Here is a 19,924-nt window from a genome sequence, read left to right on the forward strand (position 1 = left end):
TATCCTTTCTGATCCACTGTACCTATTAGGATGACCAAGACTGGCTACAGTCAGAAGTATAGTGTCTTGTGGTCAAGGGTGGTTATTTAGGTTGAAACGGGGTTTGTACAGCGAGACATAAATCTTCAGTTCCCTTTAAAGGGCAGCCCAAAGGATGCTAAGTGACTCACTTTTAAAAATCCTACCCAAAGGACAGTTTATGGCAGGTGGTTTAGTTTTTCTGTCTGTTTTTAGATTAGTGGAGAGAGAGAGAGAAAATAATGTAGACACATGTATGTCCATTGGGCCTAGTAGCTTGCAAAAACAAACAAAACAAAACAAAAGTTGTTTGCAGTAGGTTATCTACAGAAGTATATACTGTGCACATGCGAGTCTCAGTTAGTACATGAAGAATATTCGTTTAAATTTCTAATGTCCATTCTGAGCTGTAGTGCAACTACTCTCCAGCTAATAGACAATCATTTTTGCCATAGCTTTGGCTATTGTGTCTGTGCTCTGCAGTATAAAGGATGTTTGACATGTTGCTTGAGTTTCCATAACTTGAAAGATATTTCTGTCTGTACCAATACCCAGTGTCCTATTTGCAGCAATTCCTTTTACATTTATCTCTTTATCCATTAGGTTCTGTAAATATGTTTGGTCACTTTCCCGATCCCGGTGCTACAATATTTCTCCTCAGAATTCTGTGATTGTGGGGAATCAGTGAATTTCACAGTGGCAAAGCCATTAAGGGGTACAGATCTTTTAAAATGAAGGTGGCTGTGTTTTGTTTTAATGTAACATTATTCAGGAAGTGGCATTTCTTACAGGCTAAAAGTCTGTTGGTTTCAGAGGATGTGGTGTCTCACCGGGTCTTAAGCACAACAGTTACTTACCTTCATTCTATACTTTTCTCTTGAAGGCATTTCTAATGTTTAAACATAACTATGCCCAGACCAAGCTTAAAGAGGTTTCTAGCGAGAAGCGATGGTATATGCAGATGGCAAAGTGTACTTCTAGGTATCTGTTAGGCTCAGTGCTGGGATTAATGTTGTACCTTGGGAGGGTGATCAGGGTCTCAGGATTCTGTTTCTCAGTGGTCTTTTCAGATGAGCTGTAAAACTGAATTGTTACACACTTGTTGAAATTCCCATGCCATTTTCCTCAAGTACAGAGTGATATTCCTGGCCATAGATTAATTGGTGTGATTACAGATTTGCCTCAATTTCCCAATCAATTTCCGTTGGATAATTTCTTATCTAATAAATTTGGTGTTGCCCCTTTTCACCACAGAGCTGGCTGTATTTGAATTGTGAGTGAAGAGATCCCTGCGTGAAGTTTGTATATCATGTGGCTAAACTTGGAGTAGTGACTGGCTCAAAAGATTGCTGAAGGGATAGAGAGCTTTTGCCAATTCGTCTCTGGTCCAAGTGGGTTGTGACTTATCTAATGTCTGTTGTTAACCTGCGTGAAATGAGTTTGTGATCTAAGCGAAAAGATGAAAAGTGAAAAGTTCCTAGTAAAAAGATACCCACATCTCAAAAAACAATTTGTAAAATACTTTTTGGATGAAATTTGGTATATCAGAGTATGTTACTACTTTCATACATTCAGCTGGAAAATGCAGCTTATTTTTGGCACTGCTGACATTATAGTGCAAATTCTGCATTCTGAATCCTTGACAATATTAATATTAACTGTGTCCATACATTCTCCATGTTTCTGGTCTCTCTGTCAAGCCAAGGCCATCTTTTGTTCGAATGTGCTTATTGGTTTGTTTTCAGCAGCCATCCGCCAATGGGAGATACCTATTTACAGGAAAATAGAATACAGAGTTATAGTGTGATGGTCCACAATATTAGAGAAACAGGGTGGGTGAGGAAATATCTTTTATTGAGCCAACTTCATTTGGTGAAATAGCCAAGCTTTCAAACTATGCAGAGCTCATCCACTTTGTCTCTCTTAGAAACACAGACTCATAGTATGTTTGTTTCAGAAGATGAATAAGAATATAATATTTTATTTGTGTTTTTAAATTACGTCTCTTGTATTAAAGAATCTTGACTTTAACCTGTGAGCAGGCTAAAATGTTATGTTCTGTTTACAGCAAGTTGTTCTTCCTGGAGAAAATATTTCAGTCAGAAAATTAATTTTTCATGCCATTTGGGGTAATCATTTTAAATATTCCTTCTGGCCTATTTTCTTTTTCAACAACATATTTCCTTTTCACATTTTCTTCTGCATGCTCTGACTCCTTCTGCAGAAGGGAGAGGAGGAGAAGGCAGAACTCCCCAGAAAGACAGCTGCCTCCCTACTTCAGTGATTTCCCATTTCTGGCCTCTCATGGCTGGAAAGTTTTCTCCCTACGAATTGTCCATTATGATAAATAGGCCAGCTGCATATGTGCACAGTAAAGGAGTAGTGTGTGGCTGCATGCTTTATACAAGACTTTTCTTGGGCAGTTGACAACTGAAGGCCTCTTTTTCCCTCTCCCTGCCCCCGCCCCGCCTTCCTGACACTCATGGCCTGCATTCCAGGAGATCAAGCCTGGCGCATGTTGATGAATGTAAGTTTTATTTAGAAACATGACCACTTGTCACCGTTTAGTCTCATGTTTGCAGGCCGGGTCTGCTAACATTTGTTTGGAATGTGAGCATTTTTGTACAGTACTTGTGAAGGCAAGCTTGCCTGCAGGACAGTCTGCTGGGCTACAAGCTTTTGGACTGCAAGTTCTTGGTTTTAGTACTGGAAAGTTTCATGGTGGTAGGAGAGGATTTATGTGCTGTGGGATGGCAGAGGACTGCAGTGTGGATTCAGACCTCCCAGACTGCAATTGCGATGTCACAAGGCAGGCAGCTATTTACTTTTCTTATGCATTTTTTTGGAATTTGTTTTAGCTTGCTGAGGAACTAGTTGTCATGATATTAATCCATAGGCATGCTGTCTTACTGAAAAACTTTTTTTTTCTGTCCAGAATTTTAGTGGTGTTGATGAGTGTTAGGAAATCATGATGTGCTTTGTTATATTGCTGTAATTCTGGGATCCTCGAATGTTTGTCTTAATTGAAAACAGCCTGACCACTACTAGTAAGTAGGTGCTTAAATTAGGCTGAGTGAAACCATAGACCTGATTTTACTACTGTTTTTAATACACGATCATGTAAACATGTGAGAGGATCCAGAGGGTTGTAATTTACTACCTGCTGTTTGTGTAATCAAGGGGGCCTGGCTACATCCAAAAGTCAAAAATATGTGGTATGTGCTAAGCTCGTCCTTTTATGTACATATTATTAAGATTTCTGTAGCCAGATGGATCTTTGTAGCTTAATTTTGAACAATGTATATAGTTGGACTGAAAGATTTTTATTTTTTGTCAAATATTCTCCCTTTTTTTCCATCTTGTATTTTTTCATAATATTTTTAGTGTAAGCTAATTTGTGAGTTGTAAAATAATTTTTCAGTAAAGATAAAATATAGAATCTGAAGAGTAAATGTGGCATTTTCAACTACGCATTAGTTACTGAACTTTGCAAGTTTTTGGTTTTTTTTTTGCATTTCACTATTTAGTTTATTTTAGATGATAGAATTTTACAATATGTTCAGGTGCATGCATAACATTTCCCATGGTACTATTCCCCAAACAGAAGCATTCAAGTATGAATAGTGCACTTGCATTATGTTCTTGCAATATATTTGCCTGGAATTTGAGAATTCAAGTATCTCCAAATGGTTGGAGGAATCGTTTCTCATTGTTTTCTCCCTCTTGAGTTGGAATTCCAGTGTTTTGCCACTCTGGTTTGTTTGAGCTTAGATATTACTATAGACATTGTGTGTGAATGATTAACAGCTAATTAAAACTATAAGCTGGTGATAGATTCAGCTGATGTTGCATTTTATGCATATTTTTGTGGTTGGTTTTTAAGTTAATGTTAGTAACCAGCTGTCTAATAACTAATACTGAAGTTATGACTTCTGAACACTACACTGTTGTGTGTTTATGGGGCAGTATATGTTTAGATTTAAGCATATCTAGTTTAACTCTAGCTAACTGCATTTTAAAAGACCTTCCATATTGTTTTCAGCTCCAAAATATTTTCTGAGTATTTTTCTTGGTTTGAAATTGGCTTTTAAAAAAGAATCATGTTGTTTTCCTTTAAATATTAAATTATACCAGCATGTGTAATGAGCTGACTTAAACTTTCAAATGTTTTCTCATTAGCAATAAACTGCAAAACTAAGCAATTGCATTACATAGTATTTTCCTTCCTGAGCAAGGACAAACGCCTGAGATTTAATATGGGCTACGAGAAAAGTACAGCAAGCTTCAGGGACTTCCTGTACTTATATGTCAAGCTTGCTAAATTTATACAACCCTACTTAAACGTGCCATGTGATAGTTCCAAGCATCTAATTTGAATTAGGAACCTTGTTAGCAAGCAGGGGAACTCAGCCAAAGCCTCTTACAGTAACACGTTTAGTGGGATTTTCCCAGAAGAATTTGCTTTTTTTCATATAATGCTGTTGCAAATAAAACCCCAGAAGGGCACAGCCAGGGCCGGCACTTCCATTAGGCGACCCTAGGCAGTCGCCTAGGGCGCCAGGATTTGGGGGGGCAGCATTTTGTGCGCTGTCCACAGGGTGCACAGGAGTTTCCGGTTCCGCTCCTGTCGCACCGCCGAAGGTCCGCGGAAAACAGCAGCAGGCAATTGAGCAGCTCTATGACTGCCACTGTCGCCTGCGGCATTTCGGCGGAGGGTCCTTCTTCGGCGGCGCGATGGGAGTGGAACCGGAAGCACTTGCGTGCCCTGTGGATAAGCATGAAAAGTGTGGTTTCAGTGTAATTAAAGGCACATATTGAGGTTATCTGAGAGATTTACACATCTGATGAATAATTAAAAAGCCTCTTAGAGCCCTACACATGGATCAAAATCCCATTGTGCTATGCACAAACACTGAACCAGATGACAGCTCTGTAATGATTTGCTTTTAACCTCCTAAAGCCTAGAGAGATGGACTTAAGCCACGAAGTTTGCATTCAAACTTGTCCAAATTTCAAAGATACTATGATCTGATTTTTTTGGAGGAATCATTTAAGCTGAAGCCCTGAAAATAGCTCTGTGTGGTGCACTCTTATTACATGCTCTGCTGTGAGTGGTTAAATTGCAGTTCCCCAGAAACCCCTGCTTGGAGTCATTGTGTCTGAAGCAGGCCCTATAGTTCCAGGAGAATACATAGCAGCAGTTACTGTTGAGCCCGCTAAACCAGTGGTTTCAACCTTTGTTCATTTGCAGACCCCTAAAAAATGTCAAATGGAAGTGCGAGACCCCTTTGGAAATCCTAGACAGTTTGCGGACCCCCAGGGGCCCGCAGGCCACAGGTTGAAAACTAGAGCTCTAAACAGAGTGAAGCATAGACTGTCCCTATGCCAGTTCCACTCCACAAAGTAATACCCTAGTAGGGATAGGACTGTGACTCTGCCTCTCTCACGTTCACTCTCTTTGGGGTTTTTAACACTAACAGCACAACCCTGATATTTGTGGAGACCAAAAGGACTATCCATAAATTCAAAGGCCAAAATGGACCATTGTGATCATTTAGTCTGACCTCCTGTATAGCACAGGTCATAGAACTTTGCCAAAATAATTCCTAATTATTATAATAATAATATGATAATTTAGAAAAACCTGTAACCTTGATTTTAAAATTCTCAGTGATGGAGAATCCACCATGACCTTTGGTAAATTGTTCTAATGGTTAACATCTGACCATAAATACTTACGGAATGTAGTTAGGTCTCTGTCATTCTCCTATAATGTTCTATTGAAAAGAGAGCTGATTGGTGTCTTTGGTGATTACTATTGTACAGCAAGGTTACCAGCCGTGTTACAACCAAGAAATCATTGTGGGGGCAGATTCTACTCTGTTATGTACCAGTGTAAATCTGAAGTAACTATTAAAATCCAATGCAAGTTAGAGTAGCCCGTAAGATTGGGGGATGGTGAAAGAGTGGGTTAATGCAGTGGCTCTCAGACATTCCAGACTACTGTACCCCCTTCAGGGGTCTGATTTATCTTGTATACCCCAAGTTACACCTCACTTAAAAACTACTTGTTTACAAAATCAGACATAAAAATACAAAAGTGTCACAGCACACTAATACTGAGAAATTGCTTACTTTCTCATTTTTACCATATAGTTATAAAATAAATTGATTGGAATATAAATATTGTACTTACTTTTCAGTGTATAGTATAGAGAGCAGTATTAACAAGTCATTGTATGAAATTTTAGTTTGCATTGACTTCACTAGTGCTTTCTATATAGTCTGTTGTAAAACTAGTTGAGTTGATGTACCACCTGGAAGACCTCTGTGTACCCACAGGAGGTCTGAGTTAGTGTACTGGGCTCTGCTCCAGCTAAGGACCGAGCTCACTATCTCTAAGGACGAGAGAGTTCAGTCTTTAGAACTTATAGATGAATAAGTCTTATTAGATGCGTGTAGTTCAACACCAATGCAGGTCAGTTTCCTTTTGTTAATTGCAGTAGCCATTTACTTGTAATCTGACCAGGTGTCGACATTAGTGAAACAGAAGGCACAACTCATTTAGATGGATTTTTTTACACTGACCGTATTAAATACAGTTTCTTCCCCCCAAAGCAAGCTTTGATTCCACCGGCAGAGATACAGAAGCCTATGAAATCTCTGTGTGTGGCCTCTGAAAATCCTGAATTTCTGTTAATTAGAAATACTGGGTTTGGACACTATTTATATGCTTGTAGTTCTGTAAATAGTAAGGGGAAGCCCTGGATAGCAATTCTGTTGTTTGAGTGTGAGGTTAAGTTGAGTTTCTTTCCCAGTGAAAATTAAGCAGAAGTGATGTCTTATAAAGGCTGTTTAATGATGTGCATGTGCTTTTGTTGCTCCTTTTGGCAGGGTGAAGAAGTTGAAGGAGACCCTGGTTGCTGTGCAGCAGCTGGATAAGAACATGAACAGCTTGAGATCCTGGCTCGCTCATATTGAGTCAGAGCTGTCCAAACCCATTGTCTACGAAACCTGTGATTCCGAGGAGATACAAAGGAAACTGAATGAACAGCAGGTAAAATACAAAATGAGTTAGAAGAGTAAAAAAAGCTGACACAGTCACCACACTGGCAATTGCACTGTGGTATGGGGAGACCCAAGCAAAGTATACCCTTGGGCTGCCGGTATCCAGCTCAGTGTTGAAAGAAGGCACTGATGCAGAGAAGATGCCCTTAGATTTCAAGGCAGATAGTGCTTATTACATCACTCTGGTAGAGTCTTCTGCCGGCTTTGACATTGAATCTACAAGGAGCTGCTTGATCCTGCCAGACAGAGGTAAGATACCATGATGTTATGTCCAGAATGTGGGTTACTGTTGTGGTCGAGGGTTTTTCTTTGTTTTTTAGTATATAATGAACTACCGTCCACTTCCAGAATTAAAATGAAACTATACTGTAGTGTTCGCTTGCAAGTTTTATAAGTGCTTGACGTTGTCCATCTTTGGAAATGCCTTCAGATTTTGTTTTGTTTTGCAGTTCATAAACATGTTTGAGTCCCTTTGCATGCTGAGTTGCATGAGCAATACAAAACTGATGTTTAACTTTAAACTGATTTGCACTGTGCAAAGCCTGCATGCAGTGCTGGAATGAAGCAGTTCATGCTGCAAATGGGAAAAGTGGGATGGAGCAGATAAGCTGTGGTTTATTTTTTTTGGTAGTAGTTTTTTACGTTGTACTACACTGTTAGTATGCTCCCTTTCCTGCTAAACTGTGCACCTCCATCACAACTTAGGAAAGAGTAACATCAGTTTTGCAAAGTAAAGAAACACTTGTTTCTGTACATATTTTTGTTTCTCTATGCCAGTTCTGTTTGACACACTGGGCAGAAATTCTGTTGCCTGTCACATAGCAGATTGTTTTCTCATCAGTTATTTCTTGGCAGATTGGTCGCTGACTGATATCAGTGCAGTTTGTGATGAGCATGTGAAAAGCAAAATAACACCTCTCCTTAACACACAACAAAGTAGAGAAGTTTAATTTTTTGTGGAGAAAAAAGTACTGTAACATTTTGCAGCCAATTGATTTATAAAGCATGTAGACTGACAGTGTGATGCAGTGAATAGAGTGAAAGTCCAAAAATTAAGAATCTCCTCAGTTTTAATACTAGCTCCTCAGCTGACATACTGTGTGGCTATGGGAAAAAGCCTTTTAACCTGTTTGTACATTTCACTATCTGTAACATGGGGTGAATAATACAAACAAGACAGGTATGAAGAGTAGCTAATACTGTGCAGAGCTTTGAAGATGTAAAGTGCTGTCCAGTGCTAAGTATTAAAGTTAAAGCAGATGTTTAGAGATTTTTGGGAGTGTACCTATGTGGGCATCCCAAGGTTTGCTATGACTCTTTTGCTGCTCATTCATTCTTGGTACAGACATCAGTTGAACTCTCTAGTCTCTGCAGTTCTGGGTTGTTGTTTCTGTGCAATGCTAGATGGTGGCAATGTTCATTTTGAAGTACCAGTGGTTCCATTGGAAATCCAAAGGGGACAAACACTGGAAGTGTATTTTGCCTTGTAAGCATAGTAAGTTTGGCAGCTCCCTGCCAATTTAATTTGTTATAACACTAACAGCAAAGAAAACACTAACTTTTAACATAAAGAAGAAAGCATTTTTATTATAGCTTTTACTATTAATATTTGTTTGGTTTTCACAGCATAGTTTACTTCAGCTACCTTTTCAGCCAGCTATGTCAGCACTAGTTTTTCTTTCTGTTTGATCTGTATATTTTTCCACATTTGTTTTCTCTTAGGGACATGTTATCTCTCCGCCTCCACTGTCAGAAACTATCACTCAACTACAAATCTCAAATTTAATTAAAAATGTAGCATTGCCTGCCAGAAAGTAGGGCTGGATCCCAGTTCTATGGCTCCCACACTCTGCTTCTACTAGCTCATCAGGCAAGTCTGAGTTGGAGGGGAACACACATAATAACTTTGCAGTTGCTCTTCAGGGGCAGTTAAAGCAGTACGACCTGAAGGAGAGTGAGTGTAACCTCACTGCAATCTGCCAACCCTGGAAAACTAGTTTTTTTTTCCTTTTTTTCCTTTTTTGTTAATCAGGCCACAACAAATGTGAAACATGGCAAGGTGTTACAGAAACCTCCCTCCTGTTTCCTTGCAGGTAGTGTTACTCTCCATCTTTAACCAGCCATTTGAATCACGAGGTTCAATCCAAATGTAGTCAGCAGTTGGGCAGGAATTATTCTTACACATATCCAGGAATAATAGCAGATCATTTTCATAGTCTGTCTCACAAGCACCAGTAATGTGCTGAAGACAAATATGTTGAAATGACATTTCAAGATGGAACACCAGTTCCAGTGCAAAAAGGTCATGAAAACCAAGAAGTGGAGATTAGTAATAAAGAGGATCATACCTGAGCAATGCAATCCTTGAGGATGTTTCAGATAGCGTTCATAGTTGTCCTGTACCATGCATGTCCTTGGGAGTACTCCCAAGAGTTAAAACACTGTTAGGAAATATATGAGCTGCAATAGTGTGGATTGCTGGTGCTAGGGCAGATCAGCAACTAAAGCTTGTGGAAGTAAAAGCAAATATACAGTAAATCATTTATGGATGCAGACTGGACTTTAAAAACACTAAAGTGTTCATTTGTGGATTGGTTTTTCGGCAAAAGCATTCACTAAATTCACGGCAACAACTGACTCATGTTTGAGTTCCATTTCAAAAAGGTGATACTGAGGTTATGCTATGTGCAGATGAATAATGCAGCAGAGGAAGTCACAAGGAAGGAGGCAAGATCTATGTTCATTTAACCAAACTTGTGCAAATGGTTGGTTCTGTATTGGCTGGTCCCCATGTAATCTATAATTCCAAGGCCACAACATTTACTGCAGAATCTATACCATCGTGTGGAATTGTACTAAAAAATATCAGTTGTTTGTTTTGTTTGTTTAAATTGGCTTTTAGCCCCTAGAGTTGCAGAGAAAACCTTGAAAATGTGGTTTACTGCAACCAGTGCATCTTTCTTTTCTTGAGCCTACAAGCATCCTGAAACAATGACTCTGAGAGGTGTGGTCTGAATAGGGTATGAAATCTGAAACCTAAAGGTGACAATTAAAAAGTCAACATTGTTAACAATTTTACTGATGATCATCATAGGAAAAACACCCAGTAAATGTGGCTATCCTAACTGCAGGCTCTCTGGGAAATGTAATATTCAGGTAAATAGTACATGTGCTATGGAACTGACTTTGTCATTCATTTTCACTAAAAAACTTCATTTTTAAAATAAAGCTGCCAAAGAATTTCCACTTTGCTGTAACAGTGTTGCAGAATGCTGGGACCTTGCCAGTCTTGATTTTAAAATTGCCAGTGATGGAGACTCCAACATTTATCCCTGGTAAATTGTTCCAGTGGATACCCTCACTCTTAAAAATGTACACCTTATTTCCAGTCTGAATTTGTCTAGCTTTAACTTCTAGCTATTGGATCATAGTATGTATTTGTCTACTAGATTGAAGAGCACATTATCAAATATTTGTGCCCCATGTAGGTACCTATAAACTGTGGTCAAGTCATCCCTTAGCCGCCTTTTTGTTAGACTCAAGGAGCTCAATCTATTTTGTTTATCATACTAAGGTATATTTACTAATCATTTAATCATTCTTGTGACTCTTCTCTGAGCCTTATCAACATCCTTTGTGAGTTATGGACACAAGAACTGGATACAGTATTCCAGCAGCAGTCACACCAGTGCCACATCCAGAGGTAAAATAACATCTCTGCTGGTACTTAGGATTCCCCAATTTATGCATCCAGAGATCACAGTACAGTAGCCCTCTTCACCACAGCATTGCACTGAGAACTCTTGTTCAGCTGATTATCCGCCCTGACGCCCAAATCATTTTCAGAGTTGTGACTTCCCAGGATAGAGTCCCCCATTGTGTAAGTATGTCCTACGTTGTTTGTTCCTAGATGCATACGTTTACATTTAGCCATATTAAAAGGCACGTTGTTTGCTTGTGCCCCGTTCACCAAGCAATCTACATTGCTCTGTATCAGTGACTTGTCCTCTTCATTATTTACTATCCCTCTAGTTTTTATGTTATATGCAAACTTGATCAATGCTGATTTTGTGTTTTCTTCTAGGTCATTGATAAAAATGTTAGATAATGTAGGGTCAAGAATGGATCTCCGTAGGACGCCACTAGAAATACACTCACTTGATAGTGATTCCTCATTTACACCTATATTGTGAGACAGTTAGCCAGTTTTTAATCCATTGAATCTCTAGAATGATGATTTGATATAATTCTAGGTTTTTTGATCAAAATGTCATGTGGTTCCAAATCAAAGCACTGTTACCTTTATCAACCAAACTTGTAATCTCATTTAAAAAAAAAATTAGTTTGACAGGCTCTATCTTCCACAAACCTATGTTGATTCCTTACTCACTTTGTCCACATATCTCTAGTGTCTTCATCATTTTTGTTGTGGATTTTACTATAGATGTGTAGAGTTGGAAAGCTAACCAATTTCAGGATAAATTTTTAAATTCCTATCCCCCTCCTCTTAATTTATTACAATGAGATGGATATAGGTTAGTTAGATGAGTGTAATTGCTGTAAATGTGCTGACACTAGGAGGACTGCTTTTTCTTTCCATGTCTATGAAACTTCTGTGGAAAGTCACTTTTCTCCCCCATTTTCCCCTGCCATCCCCAATTAAAAACAATGTTATTATTGGCCAGCTGAGGGGAAAACAACAACATTTCGTATTAAAGATGTACTGATATATACGTGCTACTGCTGCCTCACCTGCAGAACATGTCAAGAGACACCCTCTTGACTTAGCAAAGAATAGAATTAGAAGGGAAACACAGTATAGCAGAATGAATGCCCACAGTACAGTGGAACTTATTTATTTTTCTTGCCATTATTATTATTATTTATCATCACTCAGTATGACATGATAGGTATGTGGGTTTTTTTTAAGAAATAGCCTTCACAACATAAAAGATACTTAAGCATAAAAAGGGGAAAGGTACTGTCTAAAATGTATCCCCATGAGTCACCAATGAATCCTGACCATGAACTGACTGTAAGTTTGGGTAATCAGGGCTTTTCTTAAGCCATTCACAGAACTCCAGCATTTTAGGTGCTTAAATGCACTGATTCAACTTCGACTTTATTTAAAATTCTCATGAGGCCTAAGAACACTGTCTTCTGGAGATCACTGATCATGATGTCTTGCACACCTAACATGCTCCTGAGCTGCTCATTTGTACCCTTAGAGGTTGCCCCAAGTGCTCCAGTAATCATATTTGTTCTGTTTTCTGTTCTTCATAGCAGAGTTCTTTATACTTAGTCACTTTCTCTTCTTCCATTTTTATATGTCTATCTGCTGGTATGGCAATATCAATTAACCTGGTCTTGTCTGTCATCTTTTCTACAGCTGCTATGTCCAGGCTATTTGCCTGCACCATTCAGGCTGCCACATTGAGGGATCGCATAAAATCTTAGCCTCTTTGTTCTGTAGAGCACTGTCAAGTTGGTGGTCATAATACCATATGATTTCTTTAAATCCATACTTCCCAGAAAGGCTCCAGTGCAGACACTTGTCAACCTCATTGTGTCTGTTCATATATTCTCTCCCAGTGAGACTCCTGCAGCCATTCAACGCATGCTAACACATATTCATCACCATCATCATAAGTATTATAGTAGTGCCTAAGGGCCAACCAAAAATAGAGCCCCACTGTGCTAAGCACCCAACAAACACAGTACAATAGATGGTCCCTGCCCTGCAGCGCCTACATTCTAAACAGCCAAGACAGACGCAGAGTGGGGGAAGGGGTAGAACACACAAGCAGAGGGAACAATGTGATGGTGACAAATGGCTTATTAGTTTCAACAAGAGGCTCAGCTAAATGGAAGGAAAAGGAACAGAGGGTGAGAGGGATGGAGGACAGGTGTGGAGTGGCGCTGAGGTGAAGAGACTGTACTGGCGCAGTAGGTTTGGAGCAAACACCAATCAGCACAGGGCAGAGAAAATTCAGTCAAAACTGTAGTAAGTTCTCTGAAGGTCCAAAGGTCATTGTGTTGGCTGCTTCTGCTCCTACCAGCTGGAGCTTCTGGCTGGCTCCTCTCTGCAGTTTTCTCCCAAGCCCATGTGGCGAGGGGCCGGTGAGGCACATCTGGATCCTAGAGCCCCCAGTGTGTGTGTCGGAGTCTCTCACCCCCATTTCAGTAGTCCCTGCTTTGTCTGCTTCTGTCCCTGTTGGCTATCACTCATTTCTCTTTTGAACTTCTGTTTTTGTTTTGGCGGGGGTGGGGGAGAGGAAGAGGAGCAAGAAAACTGGATAAAATCCAATTCCATAGTAATATGGCAGTGGTGAGAAATGGTGATGAGACAAAACTTTCATTGGCTGTCGTGAAGCTATGACAGTTTACACCAGCTGAGGACCTGTCTTCTATCTGCAGGTTTTCTCAAGTACCAGATAGCTCTGTACTATCGCCTACCTCTACTAACCTACTTGTTTATTAGTAACATTGCAGCAATGCCATGTAGGTTGGGCATTTTAATACTCATTCAGCCTGATTCTTATGAGCTTGCCTGACTTTTTGTTTTATATTATTTTAATAGTATATTAAATAGAATATTTTCAAAGAGCACATGGTTTGGCTTACATATTTAAGCTTTGATTTCTTGACCTGCAGGAACTCCAAAGGGACATAGAGAAACACAGCACTGGAGTTGCATCTGTTCTCAACCTGTGTGAGGTACTTCTCCATGACTGCGATGCTTGTGCCACAGAAACAGAGTGCGACTCCATCCAGCAGGCCACCCGGAACCTGGACAGAAGATGGAGAAACATCTGTGCAATGTCAATGGAAAGGCGACTTAAGTAAGTACAAAGTTCTCATAAAACCCAAGATATTTTCCAGATGTTTCAATCTGGAAAAAACAGTTGCTCTTTCTCAGACAGTCACTTACCTGAGAAAATATTCTCCATATTTAAAAAGCAGACCAAGTCCCAACTCTTGCAAGGAAGTCTGCACAAGTAGGACTCTGCATTTGTGTGGAACCAGGTTGACGTTACTGGGGTTATGTATAGTCCTAAAAGTCTATCCATTGAATTGCAGGATCAGGGCTCAAATTACATTTCTACTACATGTATAATTATAACGACATTGTTTTTTCATCAGCTGAAGTGTTTTTTTCAGTGACTTATTTCATGTTTTAAAAATACATTGTTACAAAAACATTTGCAGTGGATATTCTTGAAACTGATTTTTACGGATGAATGCAAAAGAATGTCACCACATCCTTATGTTAATTCAAAGTCATTTATGACAGATATACATAGTCATTTTAATGTTTGTTTTTAAATAGCACCAATACACTACCTTCTCCTGGCTGAGTTACCCTGGAAAATTTAACAGTTCATGCTGCAACATTTTGGTTTCCTATAGGAATGGTTTGATTCTACAGCTGAATGTTGTCTCTAGAACAGCAGTTCTCAAACTGTAGCAACCCAGGGACCCCCATTTTTATTTAAAAAATTTTGTGGACCCCCAAGCTGGCTTCTAATTTTCCCCAGGGGTGCTCAACGCCTGCTCAGCCTCAGGCCCTGCCCCCACTCCACACTTTCCCCCCAAGGCCCCACCCCTACCCCTCCTCTTTCTTCCCCCCAGCACACCCCATCCCTGCTCCTCCTCTGCCCTCCCAGCACCTCCTGCATACTGCAGAACAGCTGTTCCGCAACATGCAGGAAGCACTGGGAGGGAGGAGTTGATCAGTGGGGCCGGCAGCCCCGGACATGACTCTTGGGCCCCCCTGGAGCCGGACATGAGTTGTGGACCCCGTGAAATACCCTTGTGGACTCCCAGGGATCCGTAGACCCCAGTTTGAGAACCACTGCTCTAGAACATTCGACTAATTGGAGTTTGTATACATAGGACTACATTTTGGCAAATGGCCACATTTTTAGAACTCCTATTACAGCTCATAATGTTCTTTTTATACCAATTGTAAATGAGGATTTGCAGCACACACAAAAAAAAGTTGCTATCTTATTCCAGCTTAAACTGGAATCACCCAGCCATTTATGTTGTCCATTTATCAACCTTGCAATCAAGGCTTGGTTAAGAGCCAGTTATTGTTCAGTGCAGCCCTGGTTCCCTATTGTAGCTTATGATCAGACAGAGCAATGCAGGGCAAATGACCTCAAATCTAAATGTACCGTAATTTTCCATTTTCTGTCGCAGAATTGAAGAGACGTGGCGACTGTGGCAGAAGTTCTTAGATGACTATTCTCGCTTTGAAGACTGGCTGAAAATTTCAGAGAGGACAGCTGCCTATCCTAGCTCCTCTGGTGTGCTGTATACGGTTGCCAAGGAAGAGCTAAAGAAATTTGAGGTAACTTATTATGTTTGAAATTTAATATCTCCAGATCCTATTACAGCAGCCAGCTGGTTCTCCTTTCAGTACATAAGCTGCTCAGTACAGAGACACGATACAGAAGAGTTGATAATTTTGCAGCTGTCCCCACTAGCATTTTTTAAGAAAAAAAATTAGAGGCTATAGATGTATGGATATACAGATATAGGAAAAGACATACTAGGTTATCCAGTCTCTCACCCTGTCAATGCAGGATTGTTCCTTACTGTACATCGTCCACGGTTCTTTCCACTATAATTTTAAAATGTCCCAAATCCTTGTATCATTTCTCTTTGAAGAGTATATACACCCTAAATATTTTCTTTTACTATAGTTCATCCCATTGCTCCTGGTTGTAATTTCTGGTAATGTACCACCTTAAATAACTCCTCTCCTTTTTCATATTTACACTCTTCATATATTTGCAAAGTGTTACCACAGTCCCACCTTAGATCCTGATTCTGCAAACACGTATACTCTCAAGTAATTTTACGTGTGTGAGTATTCCCTTTGACATCACTTGGGCACACACAAGCTAAATCTTAAGCATGTACCTATGTGTTAGCTGGGTTGGGGCCTTACCTGGGGCTTAGCCATGTTATAATTATGTAACTGATTGGTGTTTGTGACTAGTGTATGTGTGGTATGCAAATAAATGGAACTCTTTGGAGGCCCTTCAGGTGTTAGTTTCAGTTTTCTTTCCTAATTGCGAACACAAGAAAATAAACTCTTTGGGCTTAGGCTTTGGAATGCTTCAGCCAGGCTCAGTTTTTATTACCTGTGTACAAACCTCTGGAAGCTATGGTCATTACTGAACCACTGACAGACCTCTTAATTATGGTGAAGCCAAATTCACAATTATCCTGTCCATTCATTCCATCCTCCCTCTATTCAGTGACCAAAGTCTAAATCATGTTTAGTGAGTTACTGTAAATGAGACGCTACCATGAATCTCTCAGCTGTCTCCTGTGATCACAGCTGACCTGACTTTGCCCTAAGCCGGTTTCTCTGTCTATGCTCTCTCATCGTATCAACCTTTATACACTGACCTTTCTCTTCCAACACACACCACAGTATTCTCACCGAGACATATGGAACTTAGATTGCAGACAAGGAGAATAGTTTTTAGTCTAGTACTCCTGTTTAAATTGGCACATCTACATGTACGTGCAGCTACTATCATCTCAAAGTAGGGATGTCCGTCCAAAATTAATGTTCACATGGGGACAGCCATGATCAGAGGTAGAAAATTGAGTTCCTTCAGATTGTAACTGTAATTTTTCCTAATTTTATTCTCCTATCCATCCCACCAATAAGATAAAACCTTTAAGAACTTTAGTAAAGCACATTAGAAGGCTTCAGTCATCCAGTATGTCATGAACTCCATTGTACAAAATCACACAGTAGTCCAGTATTTCACTGAGGCTGTAATGCGAAGAGGAACGTAAGCAAATGAATTACTGCATGGCTGAACTGAACATTGGAAAACATATATAATTGTTCTTTTGCTAAACAAGACTTGATAACAGGTGAGGTGGCATTGTAAATTTACACCAAGTTGTAGATTACAAAGTTAAATCAGTGGTCAGATTTATGTCTCTTGTGTGAGAGAATGTGCTTCTCACTCCAATTATAGAACCGCATGTTGGTTGCTTTCTTATTTCATTGGCATTTAAACAAAGAAAGTAATTATTGTGACAAGGACCCTTCAGTGTATTTAGTTGTTTCTAACTATCTCCTTTAGCTATCCCTGTGACTTCATTGCACAAAAGTGCTTATTTTCATTTTTAATTAACACACATTCTGGCAAGTGGCAAGATTGAGGCAATATGCATTAACATAGCTGATACTGATAATGAATTTTTATTCAGGTCCACTAGCATATTTGTTTTCCAGTGCTATCATTTCTCTCCCTCCTCTTATCCTCATTGTCACTTTTTCGGCTACCTAATGCTACACAATGCAAACTTGCACAAATGTGGTCTGGAATCAAAGCCAATTCACTTCTTTATCATTTCCTTTAAATTGTATGTGTCTCAAATAGAGCTGAGTGAAATATTCAACACATTTAGCCCTTTTCTCTGTTCATGAGTTATCAGCAAAACAAACTTTACTCTTGAGAAATTCAACAATAAATATGTGAACAAATTCGAGCCTACAAAGTGCTCACCAGGTTCTTGCTATAACTTGCTTTTTGAGTATTTGCTATTCATACAGTGTGATTGATCATCTAAGCCACATGGTACTGTTTCTGTTCCCGAATTGGTTGACTGAAACTTTTATAACCTGGAGAATGTTACCATATTTGCCCATTACTTTGGGATATGCTCATTTATTAGGGTTACTCTTCTATGTGGGGGGGGTCTATAATTCTATCAATGTATTGTTTGTGTCATTTGTGTTCTTATACAGAGCTCCACTTCTCCATTCTGCAAGTTCCCTCCCAATGCAGCTATCCCGCAGGACCTAGGTTCCCCAGGGCTGGGTTCTTTCAGCCCCAGAATCAGGCGAACGAACACACACATTAATAGAGCTTGTCTGAGAGGACTGGGTTAACCAGCACTCCCAAGCTGACCCCTTATATGTCCCTGGACTCAGGAGGCTGGGTCAAGCAGCATTTCCAAGCTGTCAACCTCATAGACCCTTGGACTCAGCAGGCTGGGTCGAATAGCACCTCCAAGCTGTCACCTTCATATGCCATTGACACTGCATCGGAATACAGCATGCCTGAGCAGGCTGCTTTGGGCAGCACTTTCAATCTGACACCCTTATGTGCCCCTGGACTCAGCAGGCTGGGTTGGGCAGCACTTCCAGGCTGCCAGCCTCTCATGCCCCAGGTTCAGCATGTCTCTATCCTCACTTTCATGTTACAGTTTTTCTGCTAGTAACCCACTTGATGAGCAAACCCCACAGGATTTTTGGGTGCTGCAGGGATCTTTAGCTTAGTATAAGGACTGTTGCTGCAGAGCAAATGGGGAAGCCAAAAAACACCCCCGAGTGGGTGGGCAGGGGGAGAGAAGCAACCAGCTTAACCATGACAGTTATTTATTGCCAGGTAATAACCATACAAGGGGAGCCAAATAAACAAAACAATTATAATATTAAATCTAACTTAAATTTGATTATAAAAGTCAGGTTTAGAAAACTGTAACTGATTACGCAAGTCAGGGTCAGAAGGTTATACCGAGAGAGAGAGAGAGAGAGCTGGGATCTCGCCACTCAGTGAAGCTTGAATTGATTGGGGGTCCCAAATGTTAGTAGTTGAGTGTCCAGAGTGCTGGAGACAGGCAGAGCCCCCAGCACGATCAGTCAGGAGAAGATGAGGTCCCAATGAAACTGATGCAGATGTTGGATCCAGGCATCAGAGCACTTACTTGAGCATGGGTAGTAGTTTTTGTAGGGAAAGAACAGTGGTTCAAGGGAGAACACTAGATTTACCAAAGTTTGTTTTGTTCAGCCTAGCCCAGTGGTTCTCAAACTTTTGTACTGGTGACTCCTTTCACATAGCAAGCCTCTGAGTGCCACCCCCCTTATACATTAAGAACACTTGTTTATATATTTAACACCATTATAAATGCTGGAGGCAAAGCGGGTTTTGGGGTGGAAGCTGACAGCTTGCAACTCCCCATGTAATAAGCTGCGACCCCCTGAGGGGCCCTGACCCCCCAGTTTGAGAACCCCTGGGCTAGACAATAGGAACTGCTCATTCCTGGCTATGGATGGTGTTCCTTCGAGAGTGCTCACAATGCAATTAGGCAGCTTCAGTATTCTGGATACCAATAAAGGATTTATGACTAGAACTGGTCTGATAACTACTGAGCTGGGTGCATGCAGGCATGGGTTCATTAACATCTGGAGCAGAGGTCCCCCAGAGTTCAGTGCAGTTCTTGCCTTTGAATCTCTGTTCTCCATTCTGTACGCTAATGGGAATGCCTCCCTGTCTCATCCTTGATGCAAATGAGGCCATGGAAGTTTCCTTAATGTCTCCCTGTCCCATCCTTGATGCAAATAAGGCAAGGGAATTTCCTTAATCCTATCAACCTTGTCCAGAGGGGTTTAGGTGTGTCTTGCACTGCCTTTTCATTGCTTTCTGTAAGTCTTTCTTCTGATCGGCTTTAGTTCAAGCAGAGGCTGGCGGAGGGGCGGGGGCGAGTCTTTTGTGAGTCAGACAGGCTGGGTACTGCACCCTGGTTCCCCAAGAACACAGAGCTGATAGTTAACAAGTAGGATTTGAATAAGTCACATGTGGCCTGGCCATTTGCTCAAATACAGATTTGTCTAAATATTCACAAAACTTTCTTTCTCTGTGACTGTGGAAATAAAAATGGCTCTCATACCTGTCATATTAAAGATAAATAAAAGCTAGCTGGAATACTGTCAAAGCAAATTCACAATTATTTTTCATATGAAGACTTCTCAGCATCTGCCAAGAGGTAGTGCTAAATAGATTCACTGAGACTT

The 19,924-nt window shown here is 40.3% G+C and overlaps 1 protein-coding gene across 14 annotated transcripts in view; it reads left to right on the forward strand.

Annotated features, from left to right (window-relative positions):
- The window catches only part of SYNE1 (spectrin repeat containing nuclear envelope protein 1), a 492,410-nt gene that overhangs the window by 442,072 nt on the left and 30,414 nt on the right, over nt 1-19,924 (forward strand). For all 14 annotated transcript variants that reach the window (XM_050949357.1, XM_050949360.1, XM_050949369.1 and 11 more), the window contains 3 exons: nt 6,913-7,075; nt 13,741-13,928; nt 15,292-15,442. In XM_050949357.1, the coding sequence (XP_050805314.1) occupies nt 6,913-7,075; nt 13,741-13,928; nt 15,292-15,442 (502 nt within the window). The remainder of the gene's footprint in view (nt 1-6,912; nt 7,076-13,740; nt 13,929-15,291; nt 15,443-19,924) is intronic.

Source organism: Gopherus flavomarginatus, chromosome 4, assembly GCF_025201925.1.
Source record: "Gopherus flavomarginatus isolate rGopFla2 chromosome 4, rGopFla2.mat.asm, whole genome shotgun sequence".
Taxonomy (NCBI): Eukaryota; Metazoa; Chordata; order Testudines; family Testudinidae; genus Gopherus; species Gopherus flavomarginatus.